We start from the raw sequence: 27,260 nt of genomic DNA on the forward strand, positions 1-27,260 counted from the left end.
TATCAAGCAATTTCGCTTGCGCTTCCTCCTCACACAATGACTGATCCATTTGGAAATCAAAACAATGCATTAAGGTGCCAGACGGAAATCAGTACCATCTCTGTGTTACAAATTCCACAAACATACTGTTGTCTTATTCACCCAGAGAAGACCCAGTAACGAAGGTTTTAAATGGTACTGGCGGGCCCGAGCACCCGCACGTTGAAGCCTGTTGAGGTCGGTGGAAAGAGCGATCGATGACCAAGCGCACGTCTCTGCGTTGCATAGGTTTTGCGCTCTGCGGCAAGGATAAACGCTTCAGTTCCTGCATCCTTCACACAATGTCGATCCTTGCCTGCTAATTGCTCATTACGGTCCACGCTATCAATTGCACATCACACTGGGAAAATGTTATGTAAATCGAATGATAGTTGTAAAACAAAGCTTACTTCCTGTTGCCTGTAGGTGGCGCCATCACTATTACTAGACATATAGATCTGTTCAAGTAGGCGCTCTAATGTAGCGTGAGCAATTTTGTGTCAATTGGAAAATGTTACCACAACTTAGTTTTCACACTGATCACTATGTGGACGCTATGACCCTGAACTAATATTTTTATATAGAGCTGTTCAGGTCAGCATTGTGATCATAGGTCAGTAGTTCGGAGCTGGATGGATAATGCAGATTGGATTTACAAAGTACTTCCTGTTTCATGCCGAATCAGTGGCGCTTTGACACTGAGGAAATATTGACACAGAGCTGTTCAGGCTTGTACTCTTATCATGTGACAGAAGTTTGGTAGTGATAGGAAAATGCACAGTGGAGTTATGACAACATCGTGTCATTTGGCGAAGGACCATCCTTCGCCAAATGTGTAGATGTGTAGATGTGTAGACGTGTAGATGTCATCAGACCGGGACTCTTGTCTTACATGTCTAGTTTGGACTATATTAAACAATGTATGTCCGAGGTACAGAACCTCGTGTTTGATGGCGTTTAATCAAAATTTGACGCCAGGCCACGGTCACACAGTGTGACGAAAAATCGATCTCTAAATCACTTTTTATCTCCTTGTTGTGATGACGCTAATCTTAATTTGAAGTTGATCTGATGAAAGCCCTGGGACAAGTAAGTCAAATAAAAAATGGGGAATATGGTCAAATGGCCACTAAATCCAAAATGGCGGGCTTCCTGTTTGTTCTAGCATATCTATCCAACAGACTTATTTCTTTTTCATGGAAAGACACATGTCCCTATAGATTTGTGTAGATGTCAGACAATCATAGTGCCGTGGCTGCCCTTTAGGGGGCGCTTGTCAGTGATTTTGCCACGCCAATTCTTTAAAACCATCTGAATATCTTCGGGGGGGGGGGGGCTGTTGCTACAAACAAGTAGTTTGAGGGAGATTGATCCATGAACATGGACGTTACAGTGATTTTGTGTGTCATGAAGAGCTGATGAACTTTGATGCCACACCATTCATAATTTGCATAATAAAAAGTCACACTAATCGTATGCCTACATTATCAATGTCTTGAAACCAATTTGACAAAGTTTGACGTGCCACGGTCACACGGTAAGATGAAAAGTTGAACTTTTGATAACTTTTGATCTCCATCTTGTTGTGATGACCCTCGTCTAAATTTTAAGTTGATTTGATGAAAGCTCTACAGCAAGTGCATCAAAGTAAAAATGTGGAATATGGCCTCTAAATCCAAAATGGCGGGCCTCCTGTTGCGTTTTTCATAATGCTCCAAGAGGCTTTTTTTTATAATTAGTCACGATACACCTGTGTCCCGATTTTGGTGAAAATAGGTTATGTGGAAACCTTTGGGCTGCGTTCCAGGTGGCGCTTTTGAGCCATTTTGCCATGCCCATTTCCGAACACTCCAGAATAAGTAAATTTTCACCACTTTGTACTTTACTGCAAACTTTAGCAACTTTTTGAGCATGTTGAAGCTCTCAAAAAGCCAATTCACTACGCTCAGAATAATCCATACAATTTCAATAGGGCCTCCCACCGGAGGTGCTCAGGCCCTAATAAGAAGAATAATGACTACAATTTCAATAGGGCCTCCCACCTTTTCGCTGCTCGAGCCCTAATAATCCTTACAGTTTCAATAGGGCCTCTCAACATTCGGTGCTCGGGCCTTAATTAATTCAGGCGAATATTGATAATCGCTCCCTTGAACAGTGAGTTTTAATTTTCTTAACTCACCAGTAAATATTTTAGGCAGGGATGCCTTGTGTGATTTAACTGTTGTCATTCACTGTACTCCTCGTGATTTGTTTATGGAAAATAAATGTTTCAAGCGGCCCAATTATTACAAACATCTATTTTGAAATTTTTGCCATGTTAAATTTCCGTCACTCTTTAACTTGTTGTCATTAAACAATTTTCAAACATTGGCTAAAACAGCACACCTATTTTCCCAACTTCTAAACCCAATGACGCCTCATTTAAGATCTTAGAGCAGAACGATAGAGAAGGAAATCCAGGAATGTTCTTACTAGGGTTGCCTCAAAATGTTCCACAAACTTTTGGTACTTGATCATTAATGCATTCTGTTAAAATGGTTTAAGAATATCCTACATACAATAGCATTCTGGTACAGAGAGATTTATTTGTATTCTATTGTCTAACGAAAGGTTAAGTGTGGTCCTTAGGGGTAAAGGGGGGTTCATTTCTTAAGATTTGATTAACCATCCTAGAGTATTTACCATCAGAGCTCAAACATACACTGTTAAAGTCCAATATCCTTCTGAGTGGAAGCAAATTATGCATAGTGCCACATTAATAATAACCTTATAGTTCTGAATCCCTTTTTACCATTCTATATCAATGAGAGTTAAAGGACAAACAACTTAAACATTACATTTTTGTTTTGTTTGCTAATACCTCGCCAAATATCAAGCATACAGGTAAACCTGCATTGTCTGCAGTGAAGCAAATGAATCCGTCCACACAGAATTAAACTTATTCAAAACTCTGATGCCATTTTTTTTGTGATGGTTCAGCGATGAAGTGACAGCAGACACAAGGATAATAGATGCACACATGCTGCCTTGTGGCACTTTAGCACACCAAGCAGAACTGTACGCATTTACACATGCCTGCATGCTACACTACACTGATTCTAGATATGCTTTTGGTGTCACCCATGATTTTGGCTCTATGTGGAAACTCTAAAGTTTTTAAAGCAATCCTTTTACCCAAACAATTTGCAGTTGTGGAATTCGTAGCACACAGGTAGTACTGATTCAGTCTCACAAGGTTATGCACAGACCATGCTGCTAAATAAGCGGCGCTTAACCCATCCTCTATAATACTTAAATATCCAAGAATACCTACAGAATCAAACCTGTGGCTCTGTCTCAATGGCCGACATGTTTGTTGTTGTTTATTTAGTACTTTGGATCATGTGCCACAGAGACTATTGTTGTAAATGTCGATTCTGGAGGTGATGAAGGCATGGATCAAAGTTTCAGAACCAGAGGAAAAGAGTGATTGGTGGAAATGTTTTTTAGGTGGAAAAGTCAGTTTCAGTAATTTGGTTAACGTGGTGTTCAAAGGAGAGGTTGCTACCTAACACAAGTCTGTCAGGGTTGGGTTAAGCAGGGGGACCCAGAGCTATAAAAAAAAAGTGTCCTTAAGAAGTAAAAATGTCCAACAAATAAAAGCAACTAAGAGCATACTGGGGAAAACACTGTTAGATATATCACAGTTTAGTTTGAGGAAGTTGGTTTGCATCCATGATTTAATGTCAGTGAGGCAGTTGGTCTGAGGGGAGTGAGTAAGATATTATTTATTCTGTTCAGGTTGCTGTAAATGGAGTTTTTTATTGTGGAGAAGAGAGCCTTGGGGTTGGAGGAGCCACAGCGTATGAGGTGTGATTAGTAGGTGGGCAAGAGAGGCTGAAAGAGTTGTGTGGGAGATAGATTGGAGATTTCTAAAGGATATATTGTGCTTGCGGGGGATAAGGATGTCAATGTCCAGGGTGATTGCTAGGTGGTCAGAGATATTGAGGTTGAGGCTGGAGAGATGAAGTGTTGGGAAGTGAATTTTTCTTTTTTGGTTAACTATCGTTTTGACAAGTTCTAACATCTTTTGTCTTTAACCCTCAACAACAGTACGGAACAACTAAAAACACTGCAGTCCTGAATCTGCAAACGATAAAGAACAAGGAACCCGGGGGAGAATTCAAGTAAAATGTATTGATAATATATTAATGTCATAAAGAGTGAGAAGAGCAAAGAGAAGCTCCATGTGTCATGTGTCCCCCAGCATTCTAGACTTATAGCAGCATAACTAAGAGCAGGCCCAAGACATACCTGAACCAGCACTAGCTATAAGCTTTATCAAAAAGGAAGGTTTCATGCCTACTCTTCAACATAGAGAAGCTGTCTTCCTCCCTACCTGGCCAAGGGAGATGATTCCACAGGAGAGGAGCTTGATAGCTGAAAGCTCTGGATGCTACTCTACTGTTAGAGACTTTAAGGACTACAAGTAAGCCAGAATTCCTGAAGTGCAGTGCTCTGATGTGGTGATATGGTACTGTGAGCTCTTTTTTTTTTTTTTTTTTTGAGGTTTGATGGTGTCACATTATAATGGGCCATTTAAGTGAGGAGGAACTTTCAAATTATATTCTAAATGTAACAGGAAGCCAGTGTAGTGCAGCTAATAAATGAGAAATGCGATGTCTTTTCCTGATTATTTCCAGGACACATGCTGAAGCATTTTGGACAAGCTGCAGAGTCTTTAATGACCTACTCGTTTAGTTTTAGATTTAGATTTGCATCTGCCGCAGTTTAGAAGCGTCATCAGACATCCCCACTCGCTCACTGTGTGAATCCAGCAGAGATCCCCTGCTGGGTTCACACATCCACTTCTCCTGGATTTATATGGACTTTGTTATGACTCTGAGTCAGGGTTTCAGGTTGAGGTTGGTGACTGGAGTGGAGACTGATGGAGCTCATTTTGAAAGCTCACCTGCCGATGCAGGATGGCTTTCGCCTTTATCCTGGCTCCCAACACGACCGTGCTGACTTCGTTGTTACAATCCAATTTGTGCTTTCCTTTTTTTTGAAAGCCTGTAAATAATATTCTAAAGAGCAGTCTCGTTAGCTGCAGGGGTGAGAAGCCCTGTTGGTTTTTCGCTATATTTTCTCCTGTTTATGTTAGTTAGGTAGGTTAGATCTCTGTATTTTCTTTTCTTTACTTTTGGTTGAAATAAGTTAGATAGTTGATATTGTAGATGGTTTTATTGTTTTGTTTTTTAGCTATACTCCCCCTGAAACCGTCAGGATTTCAATATTTTAGCTTTATTCTGTGTCTGACTCAACTCTAAATGAATAAAGATAGAAGCAGTTTTAGCCAGATAAGGTCTTCACGTATATGTTAATAATAACCTTTTCCTTCCAAGTGTTTAATCTTGAAAATTAGAATGTGTCTGCGTCACAGTTTTGTTTCGTTGTTTTGGTTAAATCCTTTTGAATGTCTGTACAAACAGAACATTGTTTTGATATAGCAAGAACACAATAATCTTTTCTCCAATCGTCAACACCATTGGCCCACATGCCATCAGCTGTGTCAAGGCCTTGGGAGTGGCTCCTTGTCACTTCCTTATTCCAATACCAATGGGAGGAACTACGCCTGCACACTTTCGAGGAGGAATAACCAAGATCTAGTGTTATAAAATAGACAGGCGCCGGCTGTTTGATGTGTTCTGATGGGTATCATGTTCTGATGCGACTTGTTGGATGCCCATTGCTTTGCTGATTGTTTCCTTTCATTGCTTTCTAAATAAATACTTGATTGAACGAACCGAGTTCGGCCCATCTTCTCATATTTAGGATAAACCAACACGCCTGACAAAACCCAATTTACCTGATTTATAAAGTAAATAATTTGTTTGGACTGCAATCTACTGGGGCACTGGTCATGGGAGTGGGGAAAAAGGGGAGCCAAATTTTATTTCATGCTCGGGTTTCCCCTAGTTTGGGAGTAAAGATATATGTCCACATTCTTTTAACAGTGACAACGCAAATCCGTCCTGGGCGAAAGAATGATTACTCAAGTGATCGCCATGAGCTGTTGCAGTTTCACTACGAATCAAACATATTTTTTCTTTTCTCCTTAAATTGTATGAAACCTTCGATATCAACACTGATCACCCACAATGGTAAAGTTAGAGAAGAAGAAGAGAGAATGAGAGGAAACAGGAGAAATACAATATTTTCATGTACATATTTGTCATAAAGACTTAGCTGCAAACAGTTATTTAAGTGTTTAAAGTGCAGTGTTGTGCAAGTTCACACCTCTCATGAACTAGTTCAAAGTTCAGTTCATACAAGTAATGAAATGAATAGTTCACGTTCATAGTTCACAATTTAAATTCTGAACTAGTTCATAGTTCAGTTCATTTCATAGTTTTAAGGTGGAAAGTGAAAATGAAAGACTTAACTTGTTTTCTAAAGAAAACTTTATCTATCACTACCCCTTGCCTTTACTGTCGAAATCTATATCAGACAGTGTGCAAAAATCCCTCAGATAGTAATAAGGTGCATCGGATGTAATCACTGAGTCTGCGTCTCTGCTTTCACTTGCCATTTTTATATGATACCGAGAGCTGTTGTCTTTTGTTGCAGGTATGACCTGCCACTTTAAGGAAAGTTTGTAGTGTGTGATGTAGTGCACCTGGTTATTGTGGGAAAAGACGCTAAAAGTGTGTGTATAACGAGAAGTGAAGAGCACCAAGAGGTGATGCGAGTGTTGCTCCTGCTGTATATCTGAGAAATAAAGTGGCCACATTCCAAGAAAAAGAAATGTCTCCTCCTCCTTATTCACGGAGTGGTCCGGACAGCTGTTTACCGGCCAGACAGCGATCCAAAATAATCTTTGAGCTGAGCTCCCAACTACGGTTCAGAGCCGAGACACTGGCCAGTGAAGCAAACACCTGGAACACGTTGCTAGTTTGGTCTGCATTTGTGAGCAATGAATCATGGGTAATGTAGTGCAAAGTCAAGTTATTTGGTTTAGGTTAGGCTACATTTTACGGGCACTGAGCAACGACAAGGTGCAAGCATTCAATTTAGACTCCTCAAGAGAGGTAAAACATTCCATAATGTTTTAGCTAGACTTCAGATAATATTGTAACGGACTAGTATTTGGGTTTATGTTCTCTTTGACTGCTATGTGTTTGTTATGACTTATGTTCAGCTAACTTCACCATGTCAAATAAGTATTGAGACTTCCTGATGGTCAGTGAACAGGTCAGGATGGGGCACGTGACAGTTCTAGACCAATGGCTGTGGGGTTGTGTGGGATGGCAGGCTCTCATTGGCTGATGAGTTGGCGGGTCAAGGGTGAATGAGGAAGGGGAGTGAAGAATACGGTGTTGGATGTTAGGAGTGTCGGAGTTACGAACAAGAAGTGTGTCGTATTCGTTGGACTTAATAAAGTTACACATAAAGACAAGTTTCCTGTTGTCTTTAAGCGAGGACGCTACAATATGAACGTGTTCACAGTTCAAATATTTTTTTTTGCATTTAGGTTGCGTTCAGTTCATCGTTCTCATAAAAATGAACGTGTTCATGCACAGCACTTTTGGACACTTCTTAAGGACACAGCAGAACGGATGGATGTAGTAAGTTTGGGTGATTTTGTTCATACTGCCTTTCTGGGGTTTTGGTTTATGGACCTTAATTACTCCATGTAGGAACAATAACAAAGGTAAAGAAAACACAGCCGGGGAGCGCACATCACATCAAAAAAAAAATAAAAAAGTATATAGAAAATGTCTTTCTCGACCTTGAGGGAAAAAGAGATCTTTTCTATAACATAAATCTCATACACAATTTCAATCCATTCATCAATGGTGGGAGGGTCCACTTTTAACCATTTCCTCATGACACATTTCTTACTAGCTGCCAACAGTATAGCGAGCAGTTTTTTGTCTTTTATCTTCCACATTTCAAACAATATATTGCCCAAAAACAAAGTTTCACATTTTAATGGGCTGTTCACATTAAATACATTGTTAATATGTTTATGGATCTCATTTCTTGGCAGTCCCAGAAAATATGGAAGTGGTTGGCTCCAATAGATCCACAGAGCTTCCAACAGGCGTCTCCGCTGCCCTGGTGTCGTTTTTGTATGGGTGTGATAAAAAATCTTGTTATATTTTTCCAGCAGAACTCCCGCCATGTATTTGACCCGGTGGAGAGCCATTGTAGTTGACATATTTTCTCCCAGCTCTCCTGTGAGATCTTTACCCCTATGTCCTTTTCCCATTTCCTCTTTACGTAGTCTGTATTCTCTTGTTTGGATAATTGTATAGCGTTGTATAATTTGGAGATACTTTTATTGCATGTTGTAGATTTAGTCAACGCTAAAAATACCTCCATGAACCCTGGCTCACGCCTCTTTAATATTTTTGTTAAAGTAATGTCTCACTTGCAGGTACCTAAAAAAATCATCTTTCCCCAGACCGTGATCCTTCTGTAGGGTTTCAAAACTCTGAAATACCCCCTTGTGGACAAATGAATAATAGGAAGTTAAACCTTTTGTGATCCATGTCTTAAATCTGCCATCGATTTTATTCGGTGTAAAGTCTGAGTCATAGGCACACCACCTCAGTTAATAATATGAAAACTGATTTGTTAAGTTCAGCGTTCGCGAAACATATGCACAACACTCTACAGTACAGCCACTGCAGAGGGGCTGAACAGCCGCGTTCGGCTCCAGAGCCGCGGGATGACAACCCCTGTGCCGAACCGAAATTGTATGGTGTATTGGACGTTTTAGTGTCTCCTGTGGCAGCGGTGTCCATCCCTTTTAGCTGTCCTCTGGAAACACTTCCGTTGTGTTGTCGCCTCTATTTGCTAAGCGTAAAATTGATGAAGATGTTTTCTTACTTTGCTTGTGTTTTGTCAACTTGCATGTGTTTTCTTAAGTTGCTGTTCGTTGACCTCTAAGGGTAAGTCTGGTCCTCATGTATTAATACTGGTAGTATCAATTCTATTAGTTTAGATAATATGGAGGTGAATAGTTTATAGTCGTTGTTTAAAAGACTTATAGGACGGTAATTCCCACATTCCAATTTGTCTTTCCCCTCTTTAGGTATGGTCGAAATCATCGCCTCCCTCCATGAGGGGGGGATGTTTTTGTTTTCCAAAACCCAGTTGAATGTTTTTAATAGTGTTGGAATTAGTTGATCTTGCATTGTTTTGTACCATTCTGTGGGAAAACCATCTGTCCCTGGAGACTTCCTCCCTTTCAACCTCCTGATTGCCAAATTTATTTCTTCTTTTGTTATTTTAGATGTTAATTTTCCATTTTGTTCATCTGTGATCTTTGGAAGGTTTACCTGGGACAAGAAGGCATTGATTTGGTTGTCGTTGCTCGTCTGTGGTTGGGAATATAATTTTTTATAGTATTCTCTGAAGCATTGTTGTATTTTCTCCTGGCTAACTTCTATTACATTCGTTACAGAGTTTCTTATTTTATATATAGTTCTGTCTGCTTGTTGTTTTCTTATACCTATATGATAAAAGTTTCAGTGATTTCCCACCTGACTCATAGTATTGCTGCTTTGTAAAAAGGAGCTTTTTTTGAATTTCCTGAGTATTTATTTCATCTATTTCTTTTTTCTCTTTCTGTATACTTTTCAAGTCCTCTTCTAATTTTTTTAATTTTTGCTCCCTACTTTTCTTCTCATATGAGGAGATGGCTATTATTTTGCCCCTCAACACTGCTTTTAATGCATCCCAGAGAATGGGTGGGGTCACTTCCTCATTATCATTATTTTCTAAATATAATTCAATTTCACTTTTCAGTTTATCTTTAATAATTGGGTTGTTCAGAATACTTGAGTTCAGTCTCCAGAGAGTAGATTTCTTATTATTATTCAGATAGATTGACATATAGATGGGACCGTGATCTGAAATAGTACTGGGTCCTATTTCACAGTTATCCACCCTAAAAAAATCTCCTTTAAGCATAAAAAAGCAATCGATGCGCGAGTATACATTGTGAGCGTGCGAGTAATGTGAGTAGTCTCGGCTCGTCGGGTTTGTCTCTCTCCACACGTCAACAATCCCCACTTCACGCATCCAAATATTTAATCTTCTGCTAAAGTTTTTTGCGTCGGATTTCCCGTTTGAAGAGTCAATTTTCGGGTTTAATTGGATGTTAAAATCTCCACCACCTATTAAAATCCCTTGACTTTTTGTCGTCATTAAATCAACCATATGTTTATAGAAGGACCAGTCACTGCCCGGCGGAACATACACGTTAAGGAGACTTATCACAACACCTTCTACCCTTCCTATAACCATAACAAATCTGCCTTCCTTACCCTTTGTTCTGATATATGTTCATAGTTTACCTTATTGGATATCAGAGTTGCCACTCATCTCCGCCTCCCCGATTCATGTGAAGAGATTTCCTCCTCCATCCCAAACAAAAACCTAGTGCGCTTCCCCCTCCCGTGTAAACCGGCAGGGAATGAATAACTAAAACATTAATAAACATCAAACTGAACACAATTCGTCCTTGTGACTCCCTATGTAGGGGTCTGTTAACCTGACCCTGTTGAGCCTCCCGAGGAGGCTCGAAGGGAAAAGTCTCCCTCAGTCCGGAGTGAGAGGCCCTTACCTGCAACAGTCGGAAAAAGAGAAAAAAAAAAATGAAAGAAAAAAAATTGGCCCCGAACGAACCAGTCTTTTAAACAGTGGATCTCCACCACTAATTACAGGCACAGAACATGTCCGATTTCACAGTTTATTCCGTCGTCCTCAGGCCGTGGGTTAAGTCCTTTAGGTCACGGAGGTGGACGTGATGATTTTCTAAAGGCTTGGAGCTTCTCCTTGTATCCCGGCTCCCGCTCGGCTGTGCCCTTCCTTGCCCGTTGGTCCACTCTCTTCCAGGTCAGCCGCTGCACCTTCTCCATGAGCGTCGCCGGAGGTTTGGTGGTTGTCACGGTGTAGCCTCTTCTCAGCAGGTCCTCTGATGCTTCCTCCATGGTATCATAGGTTTAGGTCCCGTCCTTGTGTCTCACGCGCAGGGAAGAGGGTCTGGAAATTAACTTTATTTTCCTTCAGCACTTTGCGTATATCTGTGTATTCTCTTCGTTTCTTGAGAATTAGAGGTGGGTAGTCGTGGTCCAGGTTTACGTGGTTTTATTGCCAGGCAAACCCCTTCTTCTGCCATGCTTTGCAGAAGAAGGGTAGTAAGAAGTAATGTGTCTTTTGTTTTAAAGCTTAGACACTTGATTACAATGGAGCGTGGCGGTGTGTCCGCCGGCGGCTGCGGTCCCAGAGACAGATGAGCTCTTTCAATCTGCAGGTCGGGCATGTCGTTAGTCAGCTCGAGACCTTCGCGGAGTAAATTTTCCACAAATGAGATCATTGTGGTTGATTCCTTCTCGGATCCCTCCGGCACCCCATAGATCCTTATGTTCTCGCGTCTGGCGCGGCTTTCCAGATCCAGCAACTTGTCCTCCAGCTTGGTGTGCAGCTGTACCATAGCCGTGATGATTTCTTTGGTGTTTTGGATCCTCTCTTCTGCTCTCCCAATTCGCCCTTCCACCTCGTACAATCTGGCATTCGCCTTAACTATTTCTTCTTTTATTGTCCCTAATTTTTCTGTTTTCTTGGCGAAACTCTCTCAGTTCTCACAGAATCAGTTCCGTGTCGGCCATTTCTCCACTGCACCAGGTTGCTGGTTACCTTACCCCTGTTAGCTGCTAATTGTTGCTGTGCCCGTCTTTCTCACCCCCGTTTTCAGACGACGTTTACTGCTCAATGTGGTGATATTACTTTTTCTCCCCTTTCTCTATACTTTTTGCGGAATTATCTATTTGGTTTGTATGGGGGTATTTCTCTATTTGCTCTGGCTCAGTCGGGAGCTCTCTCGCTATGCGACCATCTTGACGGTGTTCCGACCGGAAGTCCCCTGCATAACACTTTTAAAGTGCCTCTTTGATATAACTGCTAACGACTAAAATATAAATGTTAGATGTGACACAGAACTCCAGCCAAACACTGCATGGTGCCAAAAGTGGTGGGACACTGGTATTTTATAATTGTGCCATATGATTCCTTACTAAAAATGTCCATCTGAAATAGAGAGCTGTCAAATAATCTGTAGTGAGGTAAAATATACAATATTTCCCTTCGAAAAATAAAGTGGAGTGGAAAGTAGCATTTCAAGAAAATACACCAGTACTTTTCAGCAGGCTATTGGACTCTGCTTCAGGGTTGTTGTGGCATGGTAGTGGAGGGGGGCTCTTAATTTGTGGTGGGACATAAAAAGCAACTAATGCAGATGGGGTAGAGCAGTCGTCCTCTAACAAGAGGGGTCTGCAGTTCGAACTAACAACTTCTTGTTTGCTCTACCCCCTCAGCCACCCTATTTATTACGTGCATCTCAGTATAAGTGTAATACAATTAAACAGAGTCTCTCCTCTAAATATACTGAGGTTGCCTAATTCCATTATTTAGTGAAGACAGTGCTTTAGATTAATACCAAATATACAGATACTCATACATTGAAAAGTTGTTACCTACTAAAACGACAAGCTTGTTGGAAACACAATCATCCTCACAAAATAATTGTTTGTTGAGTCACCATGTTTGTTGACCCAGTCAATTCTAAAATGAAGTTAGCTGCTTAACTGATGCACAAAAATCTTTATTTTCCACCATTTCATCTTCTTTTCCACTTCCACACTTCATCTTCTTGCTTATTTTCCTTTCTTCCAGTCTGTAAATGATTCCCTTGTAATGTCCTCCTTATGAGCTAGAAGGGGTTAATGCGGAGTCCTGTTCCCAGTGGGGAGAAAGGATTGACTTTTGCCCACATAAGTGCATCATTAAGGGAGATTGCCGATTTACCATCTTCCAACAAAAACACTGGACCCTGCACAATAAAAAAGAGAATTATGTGAGAAGTCAGAAGTTATGAAGATCTATGTCCCACATATGTAAAAAAGATAACACACACCTGTATTCTCTGCCCAGTGAAACAGGACAGTTGAACATCAGAGTGGCTTGGCAGATTGGAGCCTGTCACATAATCAGCTCCACACAGAACTAATGCATCTGAGAGAAGGGTGCATGGTTTACGCGTAAATGATTACATATAGTATGTTATACTACCAACAACTTTGACTGGAGCTTAATGAGGTAATGCTTAATTCTGTCTCTTTTGCTCTTTCATTCATTCTTCATTCCAAGAAGATGCACAGTGGCCTATAACTTATCAACAAACTCATTCACCCACTTTAGCTCCACCTAAAGCTTGCTGCATCAAGCTGATAATGCTGAAGCCAACATCAGAGCATCATTAACATCCTGGCTTAGTCCTGGATGAAGTTTACATCAAATCCCAAAACATATTTCACAGCATTATTTACTCATAACTGGGTTTTCCTAAAGAAGCATCGTATGTTGTTCCTACCAGAGTCTGTTGGCTGGATTCTTCTATCCAGGCAATTAAACTCCTCTCTTTGACACTCTGACGGAGGACTGTTGCAGACAAAAGGACAGACAGACATTTGTAAGCACTCATGCTGTGTCCAAGATCACACAATACCCCTTACTTACTATATAGAGATGTCTATGTAGTTTTTATGTTACATTACAGTGCAGCAGAACCCTCAAACACTCTACACTCAGGATCAGGATCAGCCAGACCAACCAACTTCATCACAACCAGGGCAAATATAAAGAAGAGACTCATGCTCAGACACCTGGCTCTGACCCAACATAGATGGGAAGAACTTGTTACATATCAGAATCAGAATCAGAATTATTTTTATTGCCATGTATATTTGCACATATAGGAAATTGCCCTGGTGTGGTTGGTGCAGTGTACAAACAACAATATAAAAACAACAATATAGAAATTGGTGATAATTCCAAATTATGTGCGAGGGAGGGGGGGGGGTCAGCAGAGTCAGTGTGACCTCTACCATCTCTACAGTTTTTAAAGCGTTCAGCTCCAGGTGGTTCTGTCTGCACCAGGAAGCCAGGCTGTTAACTTCCTCTCTGTAGGCGGCCTCGTCCCCATTGGAAACTAATCCACTAAGGGTTGTGTCGTCAGCAAACTTCAGGAGTTTGACAGAGGGATGGCTGGAGGTGCAGGTGTTGGTGTAGAGGGAGAAGAGGAGAGGAGAGAGCACACAACCTTTAGGGGCTCCAGTGCTGATGGTCCGGGTCTCAGAGACAAGCTTGCCCAGCCTCACGCGCTGCTTCCTGAAGGTCAGGAAGTTAGTGATCCACCTGCAGGTGGGTTCAGGCATGCTCAGCTGTGTCAGCTTGTCCCGGAGAAGAGCTGGGGAGATGGTGTTGAATGTGGAGCTGAAGTCCACAAACAGGATCCTGGCGTAGGTGCCAGGGGAGTCGAGGTGCTGGAGGATGAAGTGGAGTCCCATGTTGACTGCATCGTCTACAGACTTGTTGGCTCTGTAGGCAAACTGCAGTGGGTCAAGGAGGTGGTTAGTTATGGTCTTGAGGTGGGTCAGCACGAGGCGCTCAAAGGTCTTCATTACTACAGAGGTGAGGGCGACTGGTCTGTAGTCATTAAGGCCTGTGATCCTCTGCTTCTTGGGAACGGGGATGATGGTGGATGTTTTGAGGCAGGCGGGTACAACACATTCAGCCAGTGAGGTGTTGAAGATGTCTGTGAACACTGGAGACAGCTGATGCGCACAGTGCCTCAGTGTGGAGGGGGGGACAGCATCTAGTCCAGCTGCCTTGCGGGGGTCAGCCAACGACTGACGAGGAGTTGTTGGCTGCAAACTGTTGTTCCAGCTTCTTTTAATATAGTCGTTTGGCCTCCTTAATCTCCTTGCCAAACAAGAATTTAATCAGTTTGAACCTATCCATGTCCCCACTCTTGAAGGCCGCCTCCTTCTCCAAACGAAGCTGTTTGAGCTTTGCTGTGAACCAAGGCTTGTCGTTGTTATAACACACCCTGGTGCGTGTTGGAGTAGATCTGTCTTTACAGAAGCTGATGTAGGACGTCACAGCATCTATGTATTCGTCCAGGCTGTTGGAAGCAGTTCTAAAAATGTCCCAGTCAGTGTTGTCCAGGCAGTCAGGCAAGCTCCTCCACAGCTTCTCTGCTGCTCCAGTTCTCTGATCTCAGCACAGCAGGTTTTGAGAGTTTTAGTTTCTGTCTGTAAGCCGGGAACAGGTGAATGAGACCGTGGTCGGATAGAGCCAGGGCAGCGCGGGAAACTGCATGATAAGCCTTGAGGATGGTGCTGTAACATTGGTCCAGGGTGTTCTCCCCCCTGGTCGGGCATTAAATAAACTTTTTGTATTTTGGTAGCTCCTGAGATAAGTTCCCCTTATTAAAGTCCCCAAGAACAATAACGGGGGAATACTTGTTCTCTCTCCTTCCTTCCACTCCCAGTATCTGCTCCGCGAGTTGTCGTTGAGCCTCGCGCACGTCAGCTTGCGGGGGGATGTAAACTCCGGCCAGGATAAAAGAGGTGAATTCATGGGGAGAGTAGAACGGTCTGCAGGTGATGAAAAAAGTTTCCAGGTCCGGAGAACAGGACTGTAAAATTACTTTCACGTCGCTGCACCAGCCATGGTTTATATAAAAACAAATCCCTCCGCCTTTTGCCTTGCACGAGAGGATCGGGTCACGGTCCGCGCGTAACAGCTGAAAGCCGGTCAGTTGTGCGGCGGAGTCCGGTGTGGCTTCGGTCAGCCACGATTCAGTAAAACACAATACAGAAGAGAGGTAAAAGTCTCTATTTGTCCAGATGAGAAGGCGCAGTTCTTCCATCTTATTGCACAGCGAGCGAATATTTTAGAGGAGAATGCTCGGGAGAGGTGAGCGTAATCCTCTCTCCCTAAAGCGCACCAGAGCCCCAGCGCGCTTACCTCTCCGTCTACGCCTCAGTCCCGCTGCGTGGCCAGGGAACACCGCACCTTTGATCAGTAACTCCACTAAATCGACGGAAGTGGCGAGAAAGTTGGGACATAAATCAGATGGTGTTGTGTCCCTTATGTTAAGAAGCTCGTCCATCGTGAAAGTAATCCGAGTTAGGTCGCAATTAACACAATTAAATACTAAAAAGAAACACAGAAGCACCAATTGTGCGCACTTCTTGAGTGCCAAACAATGGGACCGAACACAAGACTCCGGTGATATGAGGAGGCAAACTCTGTCTTTGCACTGATAATCTCTGGTGCTCACATTGAGTCGAGGTGGAATAACAATTTTTTAATGTTAAAATGTCACCATATAATCTGTCCAGAGAATTTACTGGTGTGTTTGTTACATCCATCCAGATAGAAAAAAAAAAAATTCACATAAGAAATCGGCTGATGTCATCAGCAGTCACATGGGTGTTATTTTTGTTGTCAGGCATTATCAGGCATTATGTTTACGGGTTGTCTGTTTCTTTCTTGTGAATGCTATATCTCAAGAATGCCTTCACATTTGGTAAAAAAGTTCACTTGGACTCGAGGTAGATTGATTAGATGTTGGTGGCTGGGGGTTCAAGATCAAGGTCACGTTGGCCTCACAAAGCAAATATTTTGCCTAGTGAATGTGATATCTGCTTAAGGGCATGAATCCTTTCACATTTAGCAGAAATATTCACTGGGACTTGGATTTGATTTTGATAACCAAAGAACAAATCTAAAGGTCACAGTGCCATCATAAAGTAGGTTTATGTTTTTCTTGAAAGTGATATCTTGAAATCAGTTTGAGGGACTGTCTGTTAAAATAGGTACAAATACTCACTTGAACTCAAGGATGATTGCTGATTAGTTTTTGGTGCCTTAAGGTCAAGGTCACACTGACCTCAGTCTCCTGTGAATGTGATCAATCAGGACTGCCTTTAGGGAATTTCATTACATCTGGCATCATTCACTTGGACTAATTGATGACCTGATTAAATTTGGTGGTAAAGAATCAGGGTCACTTAGACCTCTAAAAACAGAGGTTATGCCTTACGAATGTAATAGCTCAGGGTACACCTCTAGGACTCACTGATTTCCAGAGTATAATTCTGTGTTCAAAGGTCAAGGTTACTACTGTATGGCCTCAAAAATACTGTTTTTGGTCTCTTGAATGTGATACCTCAAGATTGCCTAGAGGGATCTTTTAAAAAACAAAAAAGGTTTACATTTGTCACTTGGACTCAAAGATGAATTCATAAGATTTCAGTGGTCAAGTGTGAAGGTCACAGTGACCTTATATGAAACTGGAAACAAATATTTACATGGAAAACTGCAATGATTGTAGGAATCAAACAACAGCTAATTCTAGTTTTCTATATTTTGTGAGTGGCAAGATGAACAAATGTAGTTTTTGTTGTGCAATTTTGTGTTGGATAATAAAGATCAGACCTTCACAATTTTCCTGTACACATCTTGGCCCTACTTTTGTTAAATTCAGTCTTTGTTTTATTATTTTGCTGTTTTTTTCACGGGTTTTTAATAACAATAATCTGTAATATGTAAGGCTATTTGTGTTGGTGTGTGTGTCTGTGTGTGTAAGTAACTTACTTGCTGATACTTTGTGTGCAGGCTCGCCAGGCATCAAGTTCCAAGGTCAACTTTTCAATCTTCAGAGGAACACACACCTCCCTCCTTTTCAACAGCTGACTGAGATAAAGAAATAAAAACATGCTAGTCAGTCTAACTATCTTATCTAACATTAAGACTAATAAGTACTAATTATTATTGAAAAACATTTTCTTGAAGACTCATTATATATCTAACATGGTGAAGTTAAGATCACAAAGTACAAATAAAGATCCTAGATGTATGTATGCCAACTCTGTAAAAAGCTGAGGACTCATTCAATAGAGCTTTGTGGACAGTATTATAATGACCAAATTCTGTAGCTGGTTCAGATGAGTGTAATTAACTATGCAGTGGAGACATGCATCACAGCAAGACAACACAATTCTGTCTACTGGTCAACCTTCAGAAGAGTCTTTATACCGTCACATCAAAGATACATTTTGTCTCAATGCAGACATTAGTGTCGTGTAGAGCAGTGGTTCTCAACCTTTTTTCGGTGATGTACCCCCTTGGAAAACAAAATTCAGCCAAGTACCCCCTAACCAGCGCAAAGCATTTTGGTTGAAAAACAGATGTACAACACAGTGCTGTGCCGTTAGTGTCTGATTTATTAAACTTTGTAACTAGAAACTTTCAAATTACAACTTCATCAAAGTGCATAACATTTCTCATTTGTAGTGGTCTCTCTTGAACAATTTGGAAATAAAAAGATATCAAAATAACCAAAGACTTATTAAAAAAGAAATAATTATCTCAATTATAAATCGAGATTTGTGCACATAAAAATAATTTACAACTTAAAGTGCCCTCTTTGCATTTACATTTCAGTGAGAAACTTGTGCTTGTGCTTCACTGAGGATCTTTGTCAGTCTTGGTGGCAGAGAAGCAACTGCTGTGATCAAGCTCTTCTCCACGCACATTCTGTTTCTTTGCTTTGTTTTGATAACAGTCATTGCAGAGGAGGAGGCCACACATAGATATGTTGAGGCAAAGGGTAGTAGCTGCTCCAAAGCTTTCTGTCCAAGGTCAGGGTGCTCCTGCTTCACACACACCCAAAACTGTGCAAGTGTGGATGTGGCAATCTTCATCTGGAAGCCACGGTCAGATGACACTTCCAGGAGTTTTTCCTGATAAGTGACCGGTAGCTTGCTTCCGTTTGCTTCGGACAAGAGAAATGGGTTTCTCACCCAATCCAGCTGTGCAGATTTCTCCTCCATGTCAGGAAAGTAGGATTTCCAGCTCATGTCATTTTCGCAGAAGAGGAGTTGACAACATCAAAAAGGTCCTCTCCTGTAGTTTTACCCTCCAAAGTTTTGCAGAATAATATGTGCTCATAAATGTCGTCAGTATCGATGTACCTCACAAAAGCAACAAGTTGTGCATTTCCACTGACATCTGTGGATTCATCCCACTGGAGTGAAAAAGGATCGCTAAGTTTTCCCACAACTTGCTCGACAATGTCTGTTCCCATTCTATCTACTCTGCGGCACACAGAGTAATTTGACAAAGGCATAGTCTTTAATTTCTCCGCTGCGTTTGTGTCCAGAATGGTCTCAGCCAGCACGACAGCGGCTGGAAGGAGCAGGTCTTCGGCTATAGTGAACGGTTTCTTTGCTTTAGCGATGAGCAAAGACACCGCATAAGAGGCTTCCAGGGATTTGGCTGATGTCGTGGAGACTTTCTGCATCGTCTCTTGAGATGACCTGAATTCACAAAGTCTCCTCTTGAAAAACTCAGGTGGCTTACCAACGTGACTAGCATGTTTGGTCTTGAGATGTTGTTGAAGATGTGCTGGCTTCATGCCATTGTTGGCTAATCTCTCCCCACAGAAAAAACACAAAGCCTTGGGTGGGTGGCAACTCGTGGACGTAAATCCCATTAAAACATATTCTTCTGAACATTGACGGAATTTTGCCGGCTCTGGTTTTGCCTTCTTTGCCACATGTCCCTCCATGTTTTCAGCGGCATTGTTGCGACGCTTCAACCACGACTCCATTGTTTAGGTTTTCAAGGCGGCAGTGATGACAGGTGATGATAGGTGGCGTGTGCAAGGTTGGGTCAAACCATCGGTATGGGGGAGACTCTGGGTATTTAGGATAATGAAATTGAATAGCCTACTGAATATAAAATTCAGTTGATTAACTTACACTTATATTTGATTTTAATATTTATTAAATAACAATTTTTAAAGGATTTTTGAATGGAAGCCAATTTTAAATATATTGAAAAAAAATCTCACGTACCCCCTGGAGTACTTTCAAGTACCCAAAGGGGGACGCGTACCCCCATTTGAGAACCACTGGTGTAGAGCAATAAAGGAACTAGATCTGGCTGCGTTAAGAAAATAACAAGATAACAAGAAAAAAAAAAAAAGATTTAGACTAAAGTCCAGCGCATGCTTCTGCGTTTTCAGAGACACGCAAGGACATTCAAGCACAATAGCCCCTTGCGTGCCCCTTGCGTACCCCTTTTACGTGCTTGCGTGCGTCGCCCAATTTTTGTAACTATACGGCAAAGCTAGGCAAGCCTCACGCAGCCCAAAAGGCTGTGATTGGTCTGCTAAATACATCCTTTCGGGAGTCATATTTCCGGTTTTAATGCCCCATAAAATCTTCAGAAACATACTGCCATCCTGTCACTTGATGCGGAGAAGGCATTTGACAGAGTCGAATGGCCCTTTCTCCTGGAGGTGCTTAGGCGTTTTGGGTTCGGTGATTACTTTCGTAGATGGGTTGAAATTCTGTTTGTTGATTCAACTGCAGTAGTATCTACAAATAATTTGATTTCACAACCGTTTAAACTCTTTCGAGGCACGAGACAAGGCTCACCAATTTCGCCTTTACTATTCGTAATAGCAATGGAACCACTAGCAATAGCAATAAGATCAAACCCTTCAATTTGTGGTATTAAGACAGGAGATCTGGAACACCATATAGCATTGTATGCAGATGATACAATTGTATTTCTATCAGATCTAATTAAATCAATACCATCCCTCTTAGAGCTGATCGGCCAGTTTGGTGGCTTCTCTGGTTTTAAGGTGAACAAAGATAAATCCTCTATTATGTTCCTAAATGAACAGGAGAGAATGCATCCAACGGTTTTTCACCCATTTGTAAACGCTATAGACGGTTTTAAATATCTGGGTATTAGAATAACCCCTAAGATAAACACCCTTAGTGCAACTAACTATGAGCCTATGCTGGCTAACCTGTCAGATGATGTCCAAAGATGGACAACTTTGCCTCTGTCTATACTAGGAAGAATAAATATAATTAAAATATAATGCCTAAATTCTTATACATTTTTCAATCAATCCCATTAGCTCCTCCACCATCTTTTTTCTCTAAAGTAAGGAAGCTGCTTTCAGACTTTATTTGGAACAACAGGAAGCCACGACTTTCTTCTATACTTGCCTTATGATAGGGGAGGGTTACAACTACCAAACTTACAGTGGTACTACTGGTCTGCACAATTGAGGGCCGCCATGTTTTGGTTCTCTAAAGAAGAGGTCCAGCCCTGGCTACAGATTGAGATGTTGTCTTCAAAGGGTCTGACACTGGATAGTTTTTTATACTCGGCTACCCTCAAGAAACTAAGAAAAAACACTGATAATCTCTTTGTGAAAAACACTATTATTGTCTGGCATGAAGTGCATAACTATCTTGGAGATCTCCCAGTGTTGTCCTGTTTCTCACCTATCTGGGGCAATGAGCACTTTAGCCCGGCTAAGAATGACATGGGGTTTAAAGTATGGTTAAGTAAGGGCATAACTAAACTACTAGATATATATAAGGACAACACTCTAATGTCATTTGACGAGCTGAAAGCAAAATTCGATGTACCACAGAAACACTTCTTTAAATATCTACAACTTAGAAGTTTTATTCTTACTGTTTGAAGAATTCAGTGCAACAACCCCCAATGTCCACACTGGAGATATTTTTTACAAAATCTTGTTCCAGCAAAGGAGTGATTACTCAATTATATAACATATTGGTGGAAAACCATAAAGACAACTCTGAAAGTAAGAGGCAGCAGTGGATTGGGGACTTACAAGAGGACATTTCAGTGGAAGATTGGGGTATAATATGTTCAAAAGTATATACTCAAACCATTAACACACGACTGAGATTAATACAATATAATTGGATAATGAGAACATATATCACCCCTGTGAAGTTAAACAGGTTTGATCCTAATTTGCCTGATCGATGCTATAAGTGCAATATTCATCAGGGTACTTTATATCACTGTTTGTGGGAATGTGAGGAGATTCAAAAATTTTGGAGTTCGGTGATACAGTATATCTCTCAAATTACCTCTTCTCCAGTACCGCTAAATCCTAAGCTATGTATACTAAGCCTCTATCCACACAATTGTTCTCTGTCTAGTAGAGATAGGAAAATGGTTGATCTGTGTCTTCTACAGGCCAGGCGCTCAATCGCTCTAGCGTGGAAGAATGTACATTGCCCCTCTCTAGGCAACTGGTTAAACAACTTAACAACGAGTTTGGCTCTTGAAAAGTTAACCTATGTAGTTAGGAAGAAAGCTTCTCAATTTTACCTTATATGGGAGATGTTTCTGGACTTTATTAACAATCGGGACATTGAAGAGGCATTGGAAATGCAAGGTGGCTGATCTGTTGTGAGGAAGGTGTGCTGTACTCTGATCCAGGTTTGTGACTGTAATTTTTGTTACTTATGTTTATATTTATTTAACTTTGTTTAATTTAAACTTCATTAGGACTTTCATTGTAAGTTTTTGTCCTTGAATTTATGTTTTAATCATAATTTTTGTGATATTTGTATGATTTACTGTCATTTTTTACTGCCATATATTTAGGTTGGGGAAGGTTCTTGTATGTATGTAAATTGATGTAAATGTATAAAACCAATAAATATATGTTTAAAAAAAAAAAAAAAAAAAATCTTCAGAAACCATGGAAGATTTAGAAGAACGAATATGGACCAAATAGAAAAGCGTTTGTCAGAAGAGATCTCAAAGTATGACCACTTGCATCTCTCGTCGTTGACGTAATACAAGGATGCGAAGATGCCCTGCAATTCCTGGAAGGAGATCTCGGCTAACGTTGGTTTGCAGGTCGACGAGTGTACGAAGTTGTGCAGGAAGATCAAGGACAAATTTGTCCGCCAGAAAAAGGCTATGAGGAGCAGCAGTGGCGATGTAAATAAACAGTTGACGACGTCTGCCACACACAAAGAAAGCGTCTCTAAGGTTGTCTTCGACAAATAAATGTACTCCACCTAGCGTTCTGGTGGTGAATTGCTTTGCAACACGCGCAACCCTTGGAGAAACAAAAATTAAAACGAGTCTGTAGACACAACTGCGTGAAAAGCCGCAGTTGCAGAATCCATGCCCCGGCCTTAAGAGTGTTTTCATTGTTTTTCATGGACTGAGATAAGAAATATGTTTGACTCAACTAACTATAGATATTTTTGAAGAATTGGATTAAACTACAAACAACAGGCAGTCAGTCGCAAGACTAGGCAGATGCAATCTAATGTAGAGGTTTGGAACACAGTAAAGTGTGTATACCTGGTGTATTCGTAGAGTGCAGGTACGATGCTGGAGTATTGTCTTCTAATGGCGAGCAAACCTCCAATATAACCACAAAGGATCAACAGCTCACTGCGGACTCTACACACACACACACACACACACACACACACACACACACACACACACACACACACACACACACACAAACACACACACACACACAAACACACACAGACACACTGGATGATTGTCATATATAACAAAATGTAGGAAGTAAAAGCAGGTTGGGAGTTGAGTGAAATTACTATTTCACATTTAAGCAAAAGTAATAGTCGATTTTACTCTGTCAGCTTGGCCATGATGAGGCGATCTGTTCTGATGTAACTCATCAGGTCAAGTATTGGCTGAATGCTATCGACTTTCCAATCAGATCCATTCAGCTGTTCTGGTGAGAAAGATTTCAGATTAATTAGTTATTCATTTGCATAGGTCTTTGTAGTAAAAAGTTCTGATGAATTATTTGATTTTAATTGTGACACTATATCTGCGGACATATCAGTGAGATAGTTATAGGGTCTTCACAAAGACTAATCTGTTTTTTCATAAATTACACCATCAAATTGTTGAATTTATCTTTAGATATAGTATACAGTACTATAAACCAAAAATGATACATGACATTTTTTAAGGCTCAATGTGATAACAATAGTAATATACAAACACAAAATGTGTTGTCAGTACCTTTGATATGATCAATCCCAATCCGAAGTGCATTCTCAGGTTCAGAGCTGAGCAAGTGAAATTTAACTGCTGAAAACAAATCTCCTTCACTCATAGCTTCCTTTGCCAAGGCCGTACACTCGTCTACCGAAGGGAGGCCGCACTTGAATGACAAACAACAAATAATCACTCTAATCATCACAGCTGTCAGTATCATCAGCACCAGACATGGAGCCTTCATTCCAACTCATCCAAAACACATCTTAATTTAGAGATTATCTACTCACCCTCCTATGTAATTGGTTGATTTCTGCAGCACTCCCTGGGTAAAATGCACAGAGCTTAGCCAGTAAGATGTTATTGTCAGGAATCATTTGCAGTAAGTTAGCTGAGAGCTCCCTATGAGGAATCACAGAAAACATAAAACTGTTTTATCAAATGTTGTAACTTTCAAACAGCCACCGCCAATTACAGGGGAAAATTTGACTAACTCCAGCTGATTAAAAGTCACTGAAACTGATGATGCAGGGGTGAATTCTGACAGATTTATACAATCTAAACTGAAGAGAAAGACACTGGAATTGGTTCTAATTAGACAACTATGTATCTAAAGATAAGTTCCTGGCTCCACAGAGGGATGAGGTCTGCCTATAGAAGCTGCAACTGAAGTTCACCTGTGGTCAAACTATAGGGGTCAGTGTTTGAAGTTAACGCACATAAATATAAAGTGTACACCCACTGTTACAGATGAATTGACAACAAACCAAGTAAGGGTACTCAATTATCAAAATAAGTGCATTCCCCCCTGAGGGTACAGACCCAAGACGAAAATAATCAAGAAAGTACAATTTCTTCAAAATAAAGCAAAACTACAAAGTGCTATAAGTAAGTGCCATTTAAGTGCTACTAAAGTGTTAGTTTCAAAACACAAAAAATCCCTAACTGGTTTTCTGATGGTTTGGAGTTTGAATCAGTGTAGCACAAACACTGGACGTGCATTGATATAGACGTACCATTGAGGTGTGGTCATGTACTTCCTGGCCAAGAGTTCAAGGCAGTACACAGTGCTCTGACTGGCTCTGTCTCCTATGACAATGCCCACACATGCAGCCAACTCCAGCTCATTACCCCGGATCAGGCTACACATGGATAGCTAAAAATATAGCAAATACACACAAACAAACACACACACACACACACACACACACACACACACACACACACATTTCAACAAAAAGTTTGCATACAAATTGCTAATGTAGACATGCACAAAATATGGTTTACATACCTTGATGTTTTCTACAGCAAGGTGACAACATGCTGCCCGGACAGAGCCTCCATTCTGGAAGTACCATTCAGCTAATTCCTTACAGATATTATGGAGGAGGCTTGACAGAAGCAAAAGTCAGAAGTTGAGATGGAAGTGAATCAGCTACAAAAATACCCTGGTATGAATGTTAGTGATAAATTAAATTTACTCAGCAAAGCTCTCTTTATTTAGTCAAGTTTAGTTTAAGAGTTATTTAGAAAATAATCAGGCAGCCCCACTCCTCTGTGTAATGTGATCGTGGTTAAGGCTTTTTCTGACATGACCTCTGGGTAAAATCCAAGCAATTGGCTACTGCCTTTACCCGCATTAGAGTGTGTGTGTCTGTGTTTGCTTTACCTCTGGTATTGTTGTATGTTATCCATATCATTAGTTGTGTGGTTGACTTGGGAGCTTTGTGGTGCAAGCATATTCCCTTCACATGCTCCCTGGAAACAAATGTTATTTGGATCTTTTATCATTTTTATAAATATTATCACTTTACATTACATGTCAATTTGCAGAAGCTTTTATCTAAAGCGACTTACAATTATTGCATTCAACATCTATGAGGGGCCATTTAGGGGTTCAGTATCTTGCCCAAGGACACTTTGGCATTCAGATGTGGAAGAGTGAGGACGACGACCACTCTACACCCTAGGCCACACCCTAGGCCACACCACACTTTGTAGCCATTAGTTTAAGATGTATACTGTTCATCAAGTCTTTAAGAAGACTAGCCCTTCCCTCTCTGTACCTGTGCTATTAGTAAGGCCTCTTGCAATTGTCCTCTGCCAGTGAAGAAAGTTACAATTTTTTTTATGTCTCCTGTGGCGATGCAGTATGGGATAACATCATCATTATCCTCGGCCATCAGCTGGTCAGCTCTCCTGCAACACAAACACATTACATGCTATACTTATTAGACAACATGTGACCTGTAAAAGTTGCAATCATGTGTTTTCTATGTATGCTTATTAAGGAGGGGATCTGCTACTCACGGTTCGATTACGATTCCGAGTGCTACAATCCAATGATAAAACAATTACAGATGCAGCTCAATGCATAAAAAAAATGTAATTTCATCTTTGCTAGCCTCATTATTTGTGCTTTAAAAGGGTTGTAGACTGTCAGGGCCTAATAACTTCTGATAAGTGATGGTGTTCATTGTTTAAGTGTAAAGCAGGAGAGTGGAAGGGGACACTCAGACAGGAGACTCAGACACACAGAAAAACACATTTTTAATGTGAAATAAAAAAACAAAAATGTAAATAAATGGATTATCTTCATTGTCGTCCATGTCCCTATAGCAGAGCATCAAACAAACGATTAGTTTCCCCACATCTAGTGTTTATGTTTATTAAAATGGCCAAAATTTACAGGTAAAATTAAAATAATGTAACAATGCAAACTTGCTGAGCAGACACTAATGTGACGAATAGCTATTCAGGTAGTGTGCAAGTATCTCACTTTCCTGTGAAACATTTGCAGTATGCAAATTTGCTCCTTACCTTTAACTTTTTTTTTTTTTCGATTTATTATTATTAATTACGTTACATTAATTAGGGGCCTCACAGTGATAGGCTGCATAATCAGCAGAGGATTTGTTTGTTCTCTTTCTTTTTCTTTGTATCTGAGCCTTGTAAGGTGACCATGAGTGCTGTGAAAAGTTCATCAAAATACAGTGCCTTGCATAAGTATTCACCCCCTTTGGCCTTTTCTACATTTTGTCATGGTATAACCACAGATTAAAATTTATTTCATCGTGAGTTTATGTAATGGACCAACACAAAATAGTGCATCATTTGGAAGTGGGGGGAAATATTACATGGATTTCACAATTATTTACAAATGAAAAAATATGAAAAGTGTTGAGTGCATATGTATTCACCCCCTTTACTGTGAAACCCCTAAAAACAATCTGGTGCGACCAATTGCCTTCACAAGTCACATTTGCAAGTCACATACTTAGTAAATAGGGTCCACATGTCTGCAATTTAATCTCAGTATAAATACATCTGTTCTGTGAAGAACTGAGAGTTTGTTATAGATCATTTCTGAACAAACAGCATCATGAAGACCAAGGAGCTCACCAAACAGGTCAGGGATAAAGTTGTGGAGAAGTATGAAGCAGGGTTAGGTTATAAAAAAATATCCAGAGCTTTGAACATCT

The 27,260-nt window shown here is 40.7% G+C and overlaps 1 protein-coding gene across 3 annotated transcripts in view; it reads right to left on the bottom strand.

Annotated features, from left to right (window-relative positions):
* Positions 1-12,652: 12,652 nt before the first annotated feature.
* The window catches only part of wdr17 (WD repeat domain 17), a 67,238-nt gene continuing 52,630 nt past the window's right edge, over positions 12,653-27,260 (bottom strand). For 2 of the 3 annotated variants that reach the window (XM_062388716.1, XM_062388715.1), the window contains exons 21-32: positions 25,845-25,977; positions 25,448-25,536; positions 25,070-25,169; positions 24,795-24,934; positions 24,069-24,180; positions 23,803-23,944; positions 23,404-23,506; positions 23,098-23,199; positions 17,518-17,616; positions 13,442-13,509; positions 12,986-13,083; positions 12,653-12,901 (exon numbers count right to left, since the gene is read on the bottom strand). In XM_062388716.1, the coding sequence (XP_062244700.1) occupies positions 12,782-12,901; positions 12,986-13,083; positions 13,442-13,509; positions 17,518-17,616; positions 23,098-23,199; positions 23,404-23,506; positions 23,803-23,944; positions 24,069-24,180; positions 24,795-24,934; positions 25,070-25,169; positions 25,448-25,536; positions 25,845-25,977 (1,306 nt within the window). In that variant the 3' untranslated portion in view covers positions 12,653-12,781. Of the gene's footprint in view, positions 12,902-12,985; positions 13,084-13,441; positions 13,510-17,517; positions 17,617-23,097; positions 23,200-23,403; positions 23,507-23,802; positions 23,945-24,068; positions 24,181-24,794; positions 24,935-25,069; positions 25,170-25,447; positions 25,537-25,844; positions 25,978-27,260 lie in introns of those variants that run through there. The other variant, XR_009920771.1, reaches the window with a different exon arrangement.

This window comes from Platichthys flesus, chromosome 5, assembly GCF_949316205.1.
Source record: "Platichthys flesus chromosome 5, fPlaFle2.1, whole genome shotgun sequence".
Classification (NCBI taxonomy): Eukaryota; Metazoa; Chordata; class Actinopteri; order Pleuronectiformes; family Pleuronectidae; genus Platichthys; species Platichthys flesus.